The sequence below is a fragment of the Notothenia coriiceps genome, unplaced genomic scaffold, assembly GCF_000735185.1.
Source record: "Notothenia coriiceps isolate Sejong01 unplaced genomic scaffold, NC01 NC01_scaffold00018249, whole genome shotgun sequence".
In the NCBI taxonomy this organism is placed as follows: Eukaryota; Metazoa; Chordata; class Actinopteri; order Perciformes; family Nototheniidae; genus Notothenia; species Notothenia coriiceps.
In genome coordinates, this window is record NW_011350950.1 from 251,633 (window position 1) to 270,297 (window position 18,665).

The following is an 18,665-nucleotide window of genomic DNA, read 5'->3' on the forward strand; positions in this document are numbered from 1 at the left end:
ACTGTTTTGTTGTTATAGGCAGGGCCGTCCCTGGCCCACATGAGGCCCCACGCAGTCTGCATGATCGGCCTGTAGGGAGGGACGGGCCTGGTTATAGGTGAAATGTACGAACCCTGTTGGAAGCGAAAGCGAAATCAGAAGGCTCTTACCGTGCTTATGCACAAAAGCTAAGCCAGACAAAACTTGGAACAAAATGTTCCTTATCTCATTTTCAGAAAACATCTTATCTTCCCTGGCAGCGGCAAAAGAGGTAAAAGACAAGAAAACAGAAAAAAGAGGGGGTAAAGATAAAAACACTACGCAAACAATCATGCCTTATTCAAGTGGGTAAAACACCAGCTCACAGTAGCACTAAAGACAGTGTTGAAGGAAGAGAGGAAACGTGTTCAGTTAATCTTTGGTACCACTCACACCTTCTCTCCTCACGGGAGAGAAGTGAGTCATTTTTCAACACATCACAGTTTTAAATGATGTTTTCTGTTTACTCAATTATGAACAATTTATACCAGGACAGTGCTGACAACTTGATAATACAGACACAAAAGGAAGTACTCAGTTTATACTCAAAGGCTTTGCTGTAAGTCACCTACCATGTTTATGAATAAAGGACAGTCCCTGTAATATCTGAAATGTCATGTTTCTGACGAGTGACTCAGGGAACAACTTGTTTCTGAAAAAATCAAGACCGACACATGATGACTCAAGCTGACCCAAATCATTCTCACATTCCCAATGGTGACAACAAAACCCACTGCAAAATGATATGACAAAAAGAACCGTGCACACAGCTGGTAAATGTCTGAAATAAAGCCGTTGCTGTAAGAGGAATTCTTCTTACCTTTCTTTCATGAGCTGATAGAGGTTTTCTTTCATATACTCAAAGACAAAGTAGAGGTGGTCGTTTTCTCTGATCACTTCCCTCAGTTTCACCACATTGGCATGGTTCAGCTTCTTCAGTGACTGAAAACACAAGCATTAAATTATGTAACATAGTCAATAATTAGTCAAATAGCTCATTATGTAGGGACATTTCTCAAATGCCTGAACACAGTGTTTGAAATCCGATACAACATTCGTCTCCAAACAAAAACAAAACATGCCCAGAGAATTTAGATATATATTTTTTTTCATATAGTCTCAGGTAATTTAGCTGATGATCAGGGAATGCAAGAGAAAGAGAACATTTTAAAATGGGAATATTTGTTGTGTTTTCATTTTCAAACAAGGCCAAGTTACGACAAAACCTAGACTCATAACAAATTCTCATTTAAAACTTTTTTTAGAACTTAAAAACTTCAATAATAAATGAATACACCTATTTATATAGTTTCAAACCATATTGATTGTACATTTAAATATCAATCACAACTTGGAAATAAACTATTTTTTCTGTCCTACAGTATTAACTTTACTTGATTATTTGAATGTTATTATTATTATTATTATTGTAATGTCAAAAACAAGCAGAAAACTTGCTTAATATAATAATTACTGACCCGCTGTTGTATCAACTATATTTTTTGTCTATACTAGAATATAATTACTCTCACCTTAACCTCTCTTAGACTCAAGCACTCATCCCACGAATAAAACTTCCTCTTCATTCTGTTAGGGGTGAAAACAGATGTGTTAATTCAAGACTTTCCGACTTCTTTTCAGGGTATGAAATGGCTTCCTTTATGGTGACTATGGGCTCCAAAGAAATGTTTTATCAGCCATAATAGTAGTACAAATAGCATCCCCTCAACATCACTATATTTAAACGTTTGAACTTTGCATGGAAATGTTTCACGTGTGTAACCTGTTTTAACCTTTCCCCTTCTTCCCTCTCATACTCCAGGAGCAACACTACGCGGTGTACTTTCACTTCTTTGACTGTCATCAGCAGTGTCAGCTTGCACTATAACCTTACATTTACAAACAGTGCCTGAAGGAGCCTGGTGAAACATTCATTATTCATTTCTTGCCAGAGATCTTAAACAGCTCATCATTAAAATGAAGTGAACTGTCAAAAAAGGACGTCATGATAAAAACCTAGGATAATAATAATAATATTTATAGTAATACTAATACTACAGTGTCTCTGCATCTTCACAATACGCCTTAAACTTGTCATTCCAGAAGCTTATTTACCTTCAATTCCTACACACTCAAGACTCAAAGGCTTTATTCATGTGATATCTATGATTTAGTTTTGGCAACACAATCTTAAGCCCCAGGCTAGTCCAACAGTGCAACATCAAATATACTCAACATAAAAAAGAAAAAGAGATAAATAAAATGACGCAATAGACATAATAGTGCAAGTAAGTTGCATGAATACGAATAATAACATTTAAAACAGATTAAGATGTAAAACAGAAACAGAATGCAAAATCAAATACTGTATTGAATAAAAATGGTGTATAAAATATCTAATCACATGATGCAGACAAATGCAAAACGTAACTTTTTTATTTATTTTTATTTGAGGATACAACTCGTTAGGGTCTAGATTCCTGAAGCACTCTGAAGCTGTCTCTCAGAGTTTAATCAGCTTAATGCTCCGAGATGAAACCACCCAGTTCGCACTGACCTCTTAATGGCCACCATCTCCCCCGTGTCGTTGCTCTTCCCCAGAAGCACGCTGCCATACGTGCCGTCCCCCAGCTGCCTCAGCGTGGTGTAGCGGTTCATCGTCCACAGAGAGCCCTGCCTCTCCTTCAGCGAGGAGCCTAGACAGTCCCACACAGGCAAACAGTTGGTCATCGTAAGCACAGTAACATCCCTCCACAGATCAACAGACACCTATGCTACTCTGAGGCAACTCAAAGACTCAGCAATAAAACATGAGTGCTCATCCTTTACCTTTCTCTCTGCAGGTGGGTGATTAAGGAAGGTGGAGGTTTACCTGGCGAGGGCGAGTGGAAAAGTGACGCTGCCGGCTGCATGTGTCTCACCTATCCTGAGCTAAGCCTTGACGGCAGACAGAGGAAGGGCTGCGAGGGGATTAGAGCTGACATGTGATTAAGTGCCAGGTAACAGGCTCACAGGAGAGCACTCATCAAGTCCACTTCAAAATAGGAGTAGGACACATGGTGACACATTTTGTCAATGGTGGAAGAAGTAGTTAGATCTTTTAGTTAGGTATCAAAGGTATCAAAATATACTAAGTACATATAAATAAGTGTCATACGTGTCCAGCATAGTGCTACAAGTCTGCATTAATTTGAGTAAAAAGTTCACATTACATGGAAGCTATTGAAATGATCAAAACGTTTTCAATTAAAAAGGTGCTGTTTTGTCATTAAAAACATGTATATTAAATATAATGTACACTAAAATCCAATACAAATAGATGTGTCCAACTTCCCCATTATATATATACAATATACAATATCCTACTTGTAGTAATACAATGATGCATTGATTTGGAGTCACTGGATCATATGACATGTAAGCTATTGAAAGCTGAACAAATCTTCTATTAAAATATTCATGACTATCAGGACACACCAGTAATCAAAAAAGGTTTGCTACAGAAGACACATTTATTATATTTTGTAAGCATAATTTGTACTTTTTATTTATTTTTGCTTAACGTCCAAGCAAGCACGTTGAAATGTTTTTTTTAATAAATCTGGTTTGTGTCATACAAATGGTTATTTATTGATGGTCCCTAAGTGAACACTGGGCTAACCTAATTATACTGTAGTTACTGAATAAATACCTAAACATGTTGTTGTTTTTCTCTCTCCTTTCAAAACAAAATGATGTTGATTGATAATATATACCAGTACATCACAAGCTACAAAACGTTGAATTCTAAACCATTAAAATCACGGTGTATGAAAACGTTATAATGTAGCATCATGTGGCTAGTTAGCAAACAACAAGCAGGCCTGCATAAGAGTAGCCTAGGACTGAAGCTAAAGAGCTAAATAAGCTAACATTAAACGACTGACAAGCCTTGATGTTCAGCCATTATATCTTACAGACACTTCATGTTGGTGTTGCTGTTTTAACCAAATATTTAAACCTTTAAACTTAACTAAAACTGACGTACCATGGGAGGCATTTCCGTGCTGATGGAGGTGATGAAGAGATGCTTCTAGCTTTGTAGGAGCAGTTTCCTGTCTCCTAGGCAACGCAGAGACTTCCACAATAAAAGGAAATACAAATAATACTTAAATTATCTACAAAAGTGTGCACTGTGATGGACTTGAAATAGTATGAAGTATATTAAATAACATTAAAATAAATACAATTAAATACAATTATCTGTATATTGTTTTGTTGTTTTTAACAGCTGTTTTGGTGTTTTAGCAATGACGTCAGTTGCCACTTTTTTTTCAGGTCTGATGTTAGTGTATCAAAAGCAATATTGACCTTGTTACTATTAATAAACATTTACTCACCAGAGATATTCTATTGTTTGATGTTACAATATAGTGCTCCATCTGGTGGTTCATTTTTAAACCTGCATCTGATTGTGACATTGGTCCTTGTAATCCTTGTAACCTACCTTTTTTAGACCCCTTAGTAATTATGTCTTATTAAAATATCATTGTTTTGTAAAGCAGTCACAGTGTATGTGAGTAGACTGCTGTTGGGAGGCTGAACAAAGAAAATCAACAAAAATACTATATATTTGAAATGTAATATAGGCTAAGTGGGGTTTTTCTGCATTTTCTTTGCAAAATGATAAAAAAAAAAAAAAACAGATTATGTTATTGCTAAGACCACATGAGAGCGACCGACAGCCCCTTAAAAATATCCCAGGACGCCAATTTGAAGACCAGATATATCATCCACATAATAGTCTTTTTATAGCGACACTTGACCTGCTTTGAGGCTAAAAATAGGGCTATTATATTTAGATTTTGGTAAATAGCACTTGGATTATGGGAATGTAGGAAACAACTCGCATGCAAGAATAACATAATGAAAAAGCTCATACATTTTTTTTTATATATAAGCCATTAAACGTTAAAAGGTCTAATTTGCACAATATGCCTTGATTATTGTAATGATATGTGTTAGAATTCAAAATATTATCTTGAATACATTCAAATATTAGAACATAATTAAAGAGCATGACTGTGCCTAAACAGATATAAAATAGATCATGTTCACTCTCTATCGGGCAGGAGGTGTCTTCAGGCATGCAATGTGAGGAATGAAAATCATGACCAGCATTCTCGAAATGGCCATACTGTAGTACCGTGACGCGCCGTGCATTGCACCTAACAACTGTGCAGTCAGATTGTTGACTGTCTGCGCAGCGGATAGTCGCGATTTTTTCCAAGGTTGTGCTTTTGGTTACTTACGGTAAGATGGACCCGCAGTGTCCACTAAGGGATCAGGTGATCCACTAACTACGAAGCAAAGGCTGACTGGGGAAAATGCAAAATGACATATAGCAAATGTCGGAGCATAATTCATTCACATTTTCGGCTCAATTTCGGACTTAAATCGCACCGTTGGAGCTCCAATGTGACGATGGCTCGCTAGGGCTGCTGGCGCAACTGCGATTTTTTTGACATTTTAATTTATGAAAAATCACATTCACAGACAAATATTGGTTTCAACATGGGGCTGTGCTACAGTTTGCGTCCCCGGCTCTTCGGGGACCTGAGCGGCTCTATCTCCAACGCTACCTCGGACTCGGACCAGCCTCCGGACGCTGCTGCCGTGCCGACCCGCGCCGGGGGAGCTCGCCCGGAGGACACCGGGGGATGTGGGGAGACCTCGGCGCTGCGCGGCCCGATGCGCCCCGGGGACCCGGCCAGGCTCCCGGAGCAACGCCGTGGAGACACCGGTACAGACGGTGTGCTCATACAGAACGGAGGCGGCGGAGGAGGAGGCGGTGGTGGCGGTGGAGGAGGCAGCGGGAAGGGGACAGGGAAGGACCGTGGCCGACGCTTACAGCTGCTGCAAAAGAATAGCACCCAAAAGCAGAAAAACTGGGACAAATTGCTGGTGGAGGAGAAGGAGGCCGAGAAGGAGGCGAAGAAAGTCAGTAAGAATATTGACAGGGCGCTGAAGGAGCTCAAACGGGAGTACAAACAGACGCATCGGCTGCTGCTGCTCGGTAGGTGCCTCTCTGTTGTTGGACCACCAAGCTGTTTTATTATTAGAAAGAAAAACGTACTGGCCTTTCCAAAAATTATGTCACTACTCTGGCGAGGCCTTATTGCCACCACATCTGTTGGCTGGGTGAAGACTACCCCCTGCGGCTGGCAGTGACAGATGAGGAAGATGTCTCTGGGTCTGCTGTCCTCTTACTGTTTATCATATTACGAGGAAAAGCCATAATTAATCATGTTGTTGGACATCAGAAGGGACCAGTAGCTAAACACAGGTTTACAGAAAACACCTAGCATGTGGCTATTGGGCAATGCCTACTCTGAGAACAGTAAGGTATAGTGTACAGTAGCCTGTATGACATATGACAAATACCCTGTCGAAATACATGTCTAATGTAATATAATAGTGTAGTTCAAACATATGCAGAGTCCGCTTAGTTTTGGTGTATTGGGCCATATTTACTCTGAGTATTTATAGCATAGCATAGTATAGTAGAGATTATTTGACTTCAGATGAGAAATAGCATTTTGAAATAGATTGATAATGTAGTATGTGTAGTGGCTTGTAATGTTGTGTAGTGTCATTGAGAGGTGGCTTTATTAAACACTTGTGTAGACCATTTTCGTTGTCGTTTGGGACATATTTAGTAGTATATTATAGTATAGTAGCCTATAGTAGAGATTATTTGACTTCAGGTGAGAAATACCCTTTTGAAATATATGTAGTATTATAGAGTTTAGTGGCTTGTAATGTTGTGCAGTGTCATTGAGAGGTGGCTTAAGTATACAGGTATTAAGAGAAACGTATTCTGTTAAATATTACTCTGAACATGTGTATTATATAGTAGGCCTAAAGTGTTGTGGCCTGGAGCAGAGTTTAGTGTAGAGTATTGTAGAAAATATCACTTAGTTGTCTTTAGTATTCAAATACATAGAGGGAGCACTTGGCTGCCTATTTGGCCATGTTTACACTGATGATGAGTATAGTACATAATAAGATAGTGTTGTCTATAGTATATGACAACAACAGATGAGAAATAGCCTTATGAAATAGATGCATACTATATTATAATGGACTGTAGTGGCTTGCAATTTTGTGAAGTGTCATTAAGAGGTGGCTTTAGTAAACAAACATAAAGGGAGACAACTTGTCCTTTTAGTTTTAACCCTGGAAGTAAGGATTCGGCTTATAGCATAAAATACAGGACTAAAAAAGCTCATTGTAGGTTATACCATAGTTGAGTGTTGTATAGTTTTAAAGTGGGTATCATTTAGTTGGCTAAAATATACAAATATGAAGGTTAGACCACTTAGCTTTTGCCTATTGGGCTATGTTTACTTTGAAAATAAAAAGTATAGTATTTCAGATGAAAATGGAGTGTAGTTTAGTTTGACAAGACTGCCGTCAATCTGGTAGTAGAGATAACAAATAACTGACTTACTGTTGAACATTTACAGTTTAGTTTTTCAACAAATAAATGTACTGTATAGTAGATTACAGTGTGGTCTACTGGCCGATATTATATATAGGAAAATGCTGTGCAGTGTAGGTGGATATTTTATAAAGTTGAGTAGGTAAAAACATTTTTATTGTTGTGGGAAAATTAGCTTCAGTTCTTAAAATTCTGAATTAATCCACAAAGTATGCTAACACATTGATTCCAATCCTGATCATTAATTGGATGAAGAAACACTCCCTGATTACAGCTTTAAATTCTATATGTAAAGAATTGCTTGCTGTTGAATTTGAGTACAAATGGAGGTATTTATCATAGCTGCTAAATAGCCGTACTGTCATAAATGATCACTTTCAAATCATCAGTTAGGACTCTGGCCCTTGGTTTGATTTTTAGCATTTTATTAAGTAAATGATTATAATTCGATAAAAAAAATAACAATCCCTTTTATTTAATTCATAATAAAAGTATCTTTAGTTGAAGCCCTTATCGGTTTATTTGGGTCTATATGAATTACAGGGCGTGTATCTCTTTGTGGTCATAAATGTTATTGCCTTACTGGAATCTGCTGATAGTTTAAGTCATTTTTCAGACATTGGTCATTAGCAAAACATAATTGTTCCTGGAACATTCATTGTAGTTCTAGATGGATGTGTCAGTCAGGCCAGAGCTCTCTACACTGTTACCCTGCTGTTTACTTAGATTTAGCTTGTTGTTATTTTACCATACGCACAGTAACCATTTCTATATTATATGCGTATACATTACTTTTCAAAAGGTCAATGCTCTACCTTTTAAAGAGAAAGTCTTTACCAGAAATAGGAGCTTTAAGTTTGATCAATGCTACCCTAATGAGGAAGTATTCTAATTGTTTACATAAGTTATAGGACTAAACCTGCACTGTGAAAATACTGCAATACAAGAAACAGTCCTGCATTCATTACATGTTTTTCATTAATATCACGGCTATGTTGCATTTTTTAGGTGTACAGCAGGTGTTTATGGTTATGCTATTTTTAAACACTTCTTCTCATCTTTCACTTTATCAAACATCAGCATCAACATTTAAAAAATCACCACATTTGGAGTAAATATTTTCCACCAAAATGATAAGTAATAAATCAAAATGTATAATAGGATTTTTAGTTTTTGTTAGCAGTTTGAATTTGCAACATAACGAGTAACTAATTGATCAAATAAATGTATTTAAAATGACTGTCAATATTTCCCTCTGAGGTGTAGTATAGTAGAAGTGTATAGAAGCATAACATGTAAATACTCAAGTAAAGTATCTTACATTTGTATTTCAAACACATTGCATGTATTTGCTTTACTTTTATCAAAGTAATATATATATATATATATTTATTTTGTGTTTATAATAAACGAATGCTTGTTAAATTTCATAAGTAAACAGTTGTCACTAATCACACACAGGAAGAAGTGGCTCATCCTAATAAAGTCACACAAGGAAGTGTCATAAATTACAGTTACATATATCGTGTGACCTGTGTCATTTCAGCATGTCATTATGACATTTGGCGGCCTTCCTTAGTATCAGAATGATTTATTCTGTGTCCTGATAAACGCAGTAGTCTCAGCACCAGACACTTTTGGTTTTCTTGAGAGGCTTTTCGAGACTTTATACCCTCCACGTCTCCAGTAGGACTCTTGTTGCATGCCAGAGGTGGTTTGCGTTCCTTGGAAAGTGGACACCTTTCAAATAGTGTTACATTTCAAGGCAACGTATGCTAGCTAATCTGGGTCACTTTATCTGTTTGTATTTGCTGCAGGTATTTAGTTGAGTAACGATAGCCATAAGGAGCTAATGTTTATCCTAAGTGGGCTGACACTTCAGCTTGTGCTGGAGCTGGAAGCCATCATTTGAGGCCTTTTTATTTGTGACTTAGATTTGGAAATATTTTATTATGGAATCACATTTGGTATCCTATGCTGTAGTTCAACTCTCACATTTCTGGTCGTTTTTATAAAATAGATTAAAAAAATGCATTGCATATGGTTTTGTTTTCAAATACAGAGCGTTTAAGATTCAGAAATGACATAACTATTTTCCTTGAAAATATAATCACAATTAAATAATTTACTGATTATATAACTAATTTAATTTCTGAAAGATAGGACTGTTCGAGTAATGCAAAAGTAATTATGACCTTTCCCCAATCCTAAATAAGAGCAGTAAACCAAAGCTTTATTAAAAAAAAGTTTTTTAAAAAGTGGCCTGATTTATTTTGTAAGACATGAGTAACAGACAGTAAATATCTCTCTCAGGCTTATATATATATATATATATATATTATAGAGCTGAAAATACTACATGCAATTCGTCTATCTGTAGGAAATTAATTAGCCATAGTATTTTGGTAATCAGTTTTAAGTCAATTTTAGAGCAACGGTGCCAAACCTTTACTGGTTCCAACTTCTCAGATATTAATATATTTACATGATTTTTTTTGGAAACATTTTGACAAGCATTTTATACTTATTTTTTTTAACATTTTAAATACAACCAATTGATTTATTAACAACATAATTAAATAATAGATATTAAATGTGATACAAAACTTGTGGGTCCCTTAGAAACTAATACAAGACAGAAATAAAGCTTGAGCCCGCTGCCCTTTGTAGTGTTAGACCTTAAGGCTTGTGGATGTATAACGCTGTCGCTTTTACTACCTTAATGGCTCAACATTGTGCTGTATTTATTATATATATATATACATTTGAGACAGCATGAATACTTCTCTTATTTATTTCAAATGTTACCAGGTTAACTGATATTGTGATCATATTTTATCTTAGGGGCCCCAAAAAGTCCAGGCTCATATTTAAGTATTTTAAAAGCCTATTCGATATGAAATAAATCAAGGTAGTTAATTCGTCTTTTAAAGCGAAGCTCAATTTTTTATATTAATCTAAATAGTGTAGAGTTCAAGTGAAGTACATGCTATATTTCTTATCAGTTAAGATTTCATTACATTACATTACATGTCACTTGTTAGATGCTTTTATCCAAAGCGACTTACATACAGTCAATACTGTGGACAATCCCCACAGGAGCAATTTGGGATGAAGTGTCTCAGGGACACAACGACATGCTCACTGTGGGACTCGAACTTGCTATCCCCTGATTCAAAGTTCAGCGCACTAAGTTCAGCACACTATCCCACTGAGCCACAGCCTCATTCTACCTAATATGGACTTTACTTCGTGAAACGCTGTCTTATTTAAAGGCACCATAACCCTAAAATGCTTGTAAAACTGCCATAAATAACTGATTATAAATCTGAATTCCTATTTATAGATTCACATACAGTGTCGGTACCTAGAATGTAAGTGGTTATTTCGTGGAAAGGAAGGGACTTCATTGTTAGGTCTCCTGGATCAGATTTGCTACAGGCCTTTGATAATATCTGCTACAGCTTTCCTAGTAGCCTTAACTTGCTGTTTCATATCTCAGCCTTATCACCTTTCACAAGCCTGAACAACAGGTTGCTAACAATGAAGTGCACTTGCTAGAGCTGAGGCAGACGGGCCAATGAATAGCCAGTTTAAAGTCACTGATTTTCACAATTTGTTTGTTTTTTGTGGCATTTTTTTTGCATGTGAAGCCATGTATTTCAAAGAAAGCTAACTCACTGGTGCATACTGTAGAGCCCTTCCCTTCAATACCAGTAGACTAGGTGAACTTTGCTTTGTTCTGAATTAGTTTTATCATTGACCATTGCTGAACTTTGCTACTAACACAGTTCCAGGCTCATGTAATGAGCAACAGGATGTACTGGAGTATGAATTACCATCACATTTATGATACTGATAGCAGATACAAAGTGAACCACACTACACTAGAAGGACATTGGACTGTGTTTATTCTCCAGGTTTTTTGCTTACTGTATGATTTAGTCTTTATCATGAGCCTCTGCCGCTTAAGAGAGTGCCATAAAGGTCCTTTCAGCAGCTAAAAAAAAAGAACCAGAGAGGCTAATTTTAGCTGGATATCATTTGGATGTCTGCCTTGTTTTTACAGTACATGCTTCAAATACAGCCGCTGCTATTGAAAGAACATGGAAGATTTATACATGGAAAATAACACTTTAATGGTTTATTGTAACAGTTCACTGACAAAACACTTTTTTACTTGGCAATGTATTTTACTGTATTTCATGTTTTCATTAGAGTACAATCATGTTGCAGAAACGCCAAAATGAAAACGGGCCTTTGTGGTTTCCATTTTGCAGTACAGACCACTATCAGTCTGAGAATAGTAAAGACATCTTGAAAACAGAGTTTACTTGCAATAGAGTATTTTTAGGTCTTAGTATCGCTGTGTTTACTTTAAACACTTTCCAACACTGCACACATGCACACATACTGACAGAGACATTAATCATGAGAGATAACTTCCAATATTACTTACACAAGTTGTGATGATAGTTTAAAGCTCTCTAGACAAGTTGGAAGACATACAAATAATCTGATTTAAATAATATTTTCTATTTGATGTGATTTTACCCCCAAAAAATAAATGGACCTTGTTAAAAATGTGTATAAAAACACATACTCCTTCTTTCTCATTGAAGAATACAATATTATCTCTATGCACATTTCTGTTAACAGTTAAATATCAGTTTCTGCAGTGTATGAATGTAACACTTGAGATACTTGGTCTTTACTTGATTGTTGTCATTGTATGCAACTTTAGGCTTTTTGTTTTTGTTAAGTGATGCATTTTGATTTTTTATTAAGAAGTGTATAATTATTAGGTCAATACAGAAGTCAAAATACGCTTTTGAATCCTTTACCAGCTGCACCATTAAAGTTATTTTATGCGAGTAATGTCATATATTTTGTATTATTATTTATTATTTTACCTAAGTACTCCTTCCACCATTGAGCATATTTAAACACGATGCTCCAAGTTCCCACACCTCACTTATGTAGGTTGCAAACTGAACCATGAATGTCCTCCAAATTGGATGTACTGTCATAAAATCTAGCTCAAACATACACATCTTAAACTCAGATTGTTGGCAAAGAGTTACCTTTCTCCTCTTTAGCAGACTCATTTCAAATCAGATTAACATCAACCAATCTTTAAAACAAACACACCCTTTTTTAAAAGTCTAGTTAAGAGGAAGCCACAGCAAGCTAAACATTAAAAAAAGATACTTCTTCCTAAAAAGTTGACAACTTATGCAACAAAACCTGATTCTGTTTAATTCACAGGGCGCTGTGTGTGGTTCTGCCTCTCACCACTAGAGAGTGATGTGGGCCAGTTTCTTGTTTTGACCTTGCTTTCGGAGGCAGGGAGACTGGGTTTCTTTTATAATGTGGGTGTGGAGGGGTTGGTGGTTTTAATATTTTCACACTACTAAAGGTGAAGTGAGGGTTCCAGTTGTTATTTGCATGCCACACAACTTTGTTGCACTCATTTCACTACATTAAACTAGTATTTGCTTTGTGTTTGCATAATGGAGACAATAACAGCACACTCCTTGTTATGTTACACACATAATCATTCACGTTCGCCTCATGCTTCTAAGGTGATCTATGGGTGTTTTTCAGAGCATACAGTACAGAACATATATAACTTTGTTTCTGACCTCAATACAAAGTGTTGTGTTGTATGTTAGCCTAGCATTAGCTTTATTGCTAAGGCAGGCCTACTAACTATACAAGTTGCTCTTGAATGAAAAAGGCTTAATTCTCTGTCCCACACATACTGACAGAGACATGGATAATGACAATATATCAGTTACTGCTTCCTTCAATAGCACACAATGGTAGTGTGCAACTAAAGTGCAATGTTGGTTACTGTAAAGACAAACCTGTACAAACCCACACCCCATACTGGCCTAGTTTCGAGCAAAGCCACAGCAAGCTAAACATAAATGTCAGACAAAACTCACAACAGTGACAGTTTTCTCCTTATCGGCTGAAGCATGACTTGCACTACTGGAGTGTAGTGGTTCTGGTGCATAAACTCTTGAAATAAAAACATGACAAATAAAGTAAGATAATTGACTAACTCCTAAATTAAGGGCCTCTATGACAAATCATTTGTCCTGTGGTTGTTTTTAGTAGAGCGGCAACTAAGTTTTTCATAATGTATTGTTTTATCAGCCAAAAATACAAAGATATTCAGTTGAATCAAAAATATGTCCATATTATTAAAAGGCTATAAAAACAGCATATTTTTGGCAATTTTTGATAGAAAAATTACAAATAATCTCTTAGCTGACTTGCTGCTCTAGTCTTTAGTTAATAGTGATATATTATGACTTTATGAAGGCATACTCAAACATAATGCACATTTTATTTCCTATAGTATCAGAACACTCTTAAATAAGACGCCATACTACACAGCCTTGGTATTTTGTATGATTTTGGGGAATACTCGTTTCATGCCAGTACAGTGTTGCAGGGTCTCTGCATCTTGCTCAAGGGTACATAAGCAGATGAAAGATTGAATTCATTTTTGTAAAGGGTTTGCATGATGCATAATCTAGTACTTTAATACATATATGTCTACATGCCAACTCTGCCAGGTAAGGGATGCTTTAATGGTTGTTGAAGCAGCCTAAAATAGAAAGTCCCACATTAAGATAAGTTTGGTTATTTCAGTGTCTTTCCTGCAGAAAGAGAAGAAGTACTCAGATCCTTTACTGCAGTTTTACTTTCACTATTAAGCAATACAACAAAGTGAAAACAATCATTTGAATATAAATATCATGCTTTAAAAGCAAAAGGATAAAAGTAAGTATGTGTACCCCAGAGCATACTTACTTTTACTTTCTTAATACTACCTATAGTTCTTCCACTCCTGCTGCAGGGTAGGTCAATCTATCACACATCAAAATGTTAATTAAATTGTATTTATATTTAGTATTTATAAATGGTGGTATTCACAGCCATGTAATGAAACTAAGTACTTCGCTTAAGCTCAATTTGAGATACTTTACTTTAGTTTTGAGTCTATTTTATGCTCCTTTGTACTTTTACTCCAACACTGTAATTTTTACCCCACTATTTATTCGACAACACAATTAACTTTGCAGATTCAGATTGTTACTGCCCCTTAATACAAATCAGCTAGTAAATTATGTTGAATTATTATAGATTAAGCTACCGGCAGAGTATCAAGTATTTAAAACTATTTCTACCTTTACCAGCTGCAACATTGACATGCCTGTAATATTTATTATTTTAAAATGACCCTTTTCTGCATAACAAATACATTTCATTTTAATAGAATACGTTTATTTTGTTGCCTACTTCTGTAATATCACACCTGAATTGCAGAATGAAATAAAAGTTAAAAAAAGTATTAGCATCAAAATATACTTCAAGTACAAAAAGTAAAAGTACTCATTATGCTGATTGGCCCATTTCACAATCATATATATATATCATATGTTTTATTATTATTGATGTATTGATGTGTTTATTAAAGCTGCTAAAGGTGCAGCTAGTTTAAATGACTTTTTATACTGCAGGGTAGCTAGTGAGTTTAATCCATCTTATTTAATTGTTGATCTTATTGTTTATCATTCATCTATATCTGCAAAGTTACTACATAAATGAAGGGTGTAAATATACATTTGTGGGTTTGTGAATTGTAGTGAGGTAGAAGTACAAAGTAGGGAAAAAATCCCTAAAAATTGTACCTAAGTACAGTACTTGATTAAATGCACTTAGTTACTTCACACCACTGTGCCCAACAGTTTTATCTACATTATGCCACATTGGTGTTATTTCACTTTAAGTAAATGATCCCAGTACTTCCATCAAATACGTACGAGTAGTCCTCATTCTCTCACTGACCACAATGATGGCCCCCAGGCCTGTAATGTATAAAGAGAAAGAACATTTAAATTTTCACTTCAGTAAGTAAAGTTGTAAATGTACTTAATTACAAGTAAACACAAGTCCCTGAAAAGTGTACAGTACTTGAGTAAATGTACTTAGTTACTTTACACAACAGAAGGTTTTGTTTGTTTTGTTTTAGTTGTATCTACGTTATTGCACATTGAAGTTGTTTCACTTTAAGTAAATGATCCGAGTACTTCCTCAAACACGTACGAGTAGTCCTCATTCTCTCAAGGACTACAATGATGGCCCCCAGGCCTGTAATGTGTAAACTACAGATAGGTAAAGCCCAGTGCAAACACACACTGTAAATGGGTTGCCAGTTTGGGTCAGGGCCACCTCACTGACTGGAAGCCAACAAGCAGAAGAAGAAGAGACCCAGCCCCTCTGTTAAACCAGCACACAGACAGAGGCGTCCGGGTTTCCACCTCCACCCCCTTTGCCGTTTAGTTTGATAGCAGAATAGCGACGGACTAAATCGGGAATGGCTCCTCTCCCTTTTTTCACACAAGTTATAAAATGCTATATCAGTACGGGTTGTTAATGTTACAGTTTAACGCTGTTAGTTTGTTTTCCACCTCCACCACCACCACGGTCCACGGCTACTTCCTGGAGCCACAGAGAGAGGCAGTGCTGAGTTAAAGAGACAGATAGAAATTCAGATAGAAAAAAAACACTGAGAGAAGAGAGGGGTTGGAGAGACGCGATAGGAACAGTTGACTGGATTCCCAGAAATTGAGAAACCCTCTCTCTTCTTTATTTATATGTATTTTTGATATTTCTTTGTAAAAACCGAGCCATTAATGTCCGTCGGTTTGTACACTGACACACGGTTTGGATGACGGTTGGCTGCGGCTAAAAGCGGAATTGTAACGGGGGAACATATTCCTCTCCCCTTACGACGGAGACGACTCGCAGAGATTTTTTTTTTCCTTTTTTTATTTTACAGTATTGCTATTTTTAAACCGCAGAATCAACCCGGGTGTTATTTTATATTTTTTTATATATAATTTTTTTTTTACGATTCCACAAGGAAGGGGGTTAGGGCGACGGAAGATGGGTTGTTTGGGCAACAGCAAGACTGAAGATCAACGCATCGACGAAAAGGCACAACGAGAGGCGAATAAAAAGATAGAAAAACAGTTGCAAAAGGAAAGACAAGCGTATAAAGCCACACACAGGCTCTTATTACTGGGTAAGGTTGATGGCTATCTGAAAGCTAATCCCTTTTCGTTTACCGAACACGTAGCCCCATTTGACAGCGCTTGCAATAATAATATGTCATGGGGGTGGATATTGATGGAAGGCTTCATTTCCAAAAAACATGTATGTGTTTTAACGATAACCCGGATGTCCCCTGTTCGTGGTTGGTGATATTTTCATGTGTTTCTTTGGTCGAAAGGTGCGGGAGAGTCCGGAAAAAGCACCATTGTGAAGCAGATGAGGATTCTACACGTCAACGGCTTCAACGCGGAGTGAGTGCTTTCTTTTTTAATATAACATAGCGACATTAACGCCTTAAAAAACACATATTAATGCTTATGGCTTCCCTCCTAATGAATAACACTGTGGAGGCCTGTGAATGGATTTTCCCCAGGCACTGCAGCGCCTGTTGGGCCCAGTATCCCATGCAAAGCAGCTAATATCTTTCCCCCCTCCTCTCTCTGTCTCTCTGCCTTTTCCTCCTTTTTTTCGTGTACATGTACAGTTATCATACATATGTGATGATCTCGGTGTCACACAGATGCCAAATAATTCACCGTTTCCTGTTTCATGTAAGAGAGGGTGAAAGGTTGTGATCGACACAGGCCTATTGATGATTTGTTTTGCTGCAAGGCCTTGCATGGCATTGATCTTACCAGTGGTCTTTTTTAAACAGGCCTAGTACATGTCAAGAGTCCTGTAACTGTATGAAAGCCCACCGTATATGTAACATGGAGGCTGGATTTTAAGAGGATAGGAGGCATTATCTAGCGTTTTTTTAAGGTACAAAAAATGAAGACAATCATAACTACAACACCTCATATTCCTTTACTTTAGCATTTTACTGAACACCATGGTGTATTTCCTTGTTACCTGGTGCATAGTCCAAGCTTGGACACCTGTAATGTATGTATACATGTTATAAGAATACAGTCAACCCCTATTCTTATTTATTACTAGCTTGATTAATCTTTTGTGGTCTGCTTTGGTTGATGTTTTCGTAACTCCTGGCCTGCACATCTACTCTCTCCCCATGCAGAGAAAAGAAACAGAAAATCCAAGATATTCGGAAAAACGTGAAGGATGCCATAGTGGTAAGTTTGATCTGTATCACTTCCCGAATGGGGTCAACGTCTCTGTTGTTACATCAACTGCAATCACATTGTACTGATTATTATTATACAGGCCTTTTTTCATGTATTCACCCCTCTTAATGCTTTTTTGTTTGTTTGTTTCCTCCCATAACTTCTGCTTTGTAGACTATAGTGTCTGCGATGAGCACTTTAATACCCCCTGTCCCGCTAGCCAACCCGGAGGACCAATTCAGAATCGAATACATCAAAAGCATAGCACCCCTCTCCGACTTTGACTACTCGCAGGTAAGACGTTCATAAAGTTTGTTTGCAGATGTGGATATGAGTGGTAGTACATATGTGCTTATTTTGTCTTTACTAATTGTGTGGGTGTTGGATGATGTGTGACCAGAGCGTTTTTGTTTTACGTCAAACAATGTAGATCTTGCTGATAGAGCTCAATGATGGCAGATGCAATTTTCCTATAACAGACCTAATGTTGCCTCTATTCTTTAATTTATTCCTTTTATGATGTTGTGGGCTCTTTTTTTTTTTTTTAAATCAACAAATCAGAGGGCATTGTTTTTTTCTCCTGGGAGTTATATGGTTTTAAATGGAAATGAAAACGTACTTGTATGAATCAGCAGTTAGTTGATTTAAGTGCTTGTCAAAGGTTTGATCGCCTTTTGTAGCCGGAGCAGATGTACTGTATGGATGTGGAGGCGAGTTAGAGCACATGGGATTCTTTTCAGTATGGGATCAGGCATTCGATAGTGCCAGGTCATGTGCTGGAAATGTAGGTGATGTTTTACATAATTTTGAAAGTGTTACTTGTTTGACAACAGCTGTGTAAAACGGGAATGACCGAGCTGTCGATGCACTATTTGAAGACTGACTTTGTATTTATTTGTTGTTAAAACGGTTGGCCTTCTATGGGAACTATTAACACGTGATCATGTATTAATCAAGTACTGGGT

At 36.8% G+C, this 18,665-nt stretch overlaps 2 protein-coding genes across 5 annotated transcripts in view; one reads left to right on the forward strand and one right to left on the reverse strand.

The window, feature by feature from the left end:
* Positions 1-4,091, reverse strand: part of LOC104950912 (serine/threonine-protein kinase MAK-like) — a 12,151-nt gene extending 8,060 nt beyond the window's left edge. The window contains exons 1-5 of one of the 4 annotated variants that reach the window (XM_010777507.1): positions 4,046-4,091; positions 2,576-2,978; positions 1,551-1,605; positions 839-960; positions 591-670 (exon numbers count right to left, since the gene is read on the reverse strand). In XM_010777507.1, the coding sequence (XP_010775809.1) occupies positions 591-670; positions 839-960; positions 1,551-1,605; positions 2,576-2,748 (430 nt within the window). In that variant the 5' untranslated portion in view covers positions 2,749-2,978; positions 4,046-4,091. Of the gene's footprint in view, positions 1-590; positions 671-838; positions 961-1,550; positions 1,606-2,575; positions 3,466-4,045 lie in introns of those variants that run through there. The other 3 variants (XM_010777509.1, XM_010777508.1, XM_010777506.1) reach the window with 3 other exon arrangements.
* A 1,091-nt stretch (positions 4,092-5,182) lies between these two features.
* On the forward strand, positions 5,183-18,009 carry LOC104950919 (guanine nucleotide-binding protein G(s) subunit alpha isoforms XLas-like). The gene is made up of 4 exons (XM_010777518.1): positions 5,183-6,073; positions 16,815-16,887; positions 17,655-17,709; positions 17,875-18,009. Exons 1-4 carry the CDS (start codon positions 5,572-5,574, stop codon positions 18,007-18,009), a joined length of 765 nt encoding a protein of 254 aa, XP_010775820.1. The 5' UTR covers positions 5,183-5,571.
* Positions 18,010-18,665: the final 656 nt, after the last annotated feature.

Coding starts and splice junctions, on each gene's coding strand:
- LOC104950919 (XM_010777518.1), top strand. CDS start 5,572: ATGGGGCTGTGCTACAGTTTGCGTCCCCGGCTCTTCGGGGACCTGAGC. Junction 16,888..17,654: donor GTCAACGGCTTCAACGCGGA/GTGAGTGCTTTC, acceptor CTCCCCATGCAG/AGAAAAGAAACAGAAAATCC. Junction 17,710..17,874: donor ACGTGAAGGATGCCATAGTG/GTAAGTTTGATC, acceptor TCTGCTTTGTAG/ACTATAGTGTCTGCGATGAG.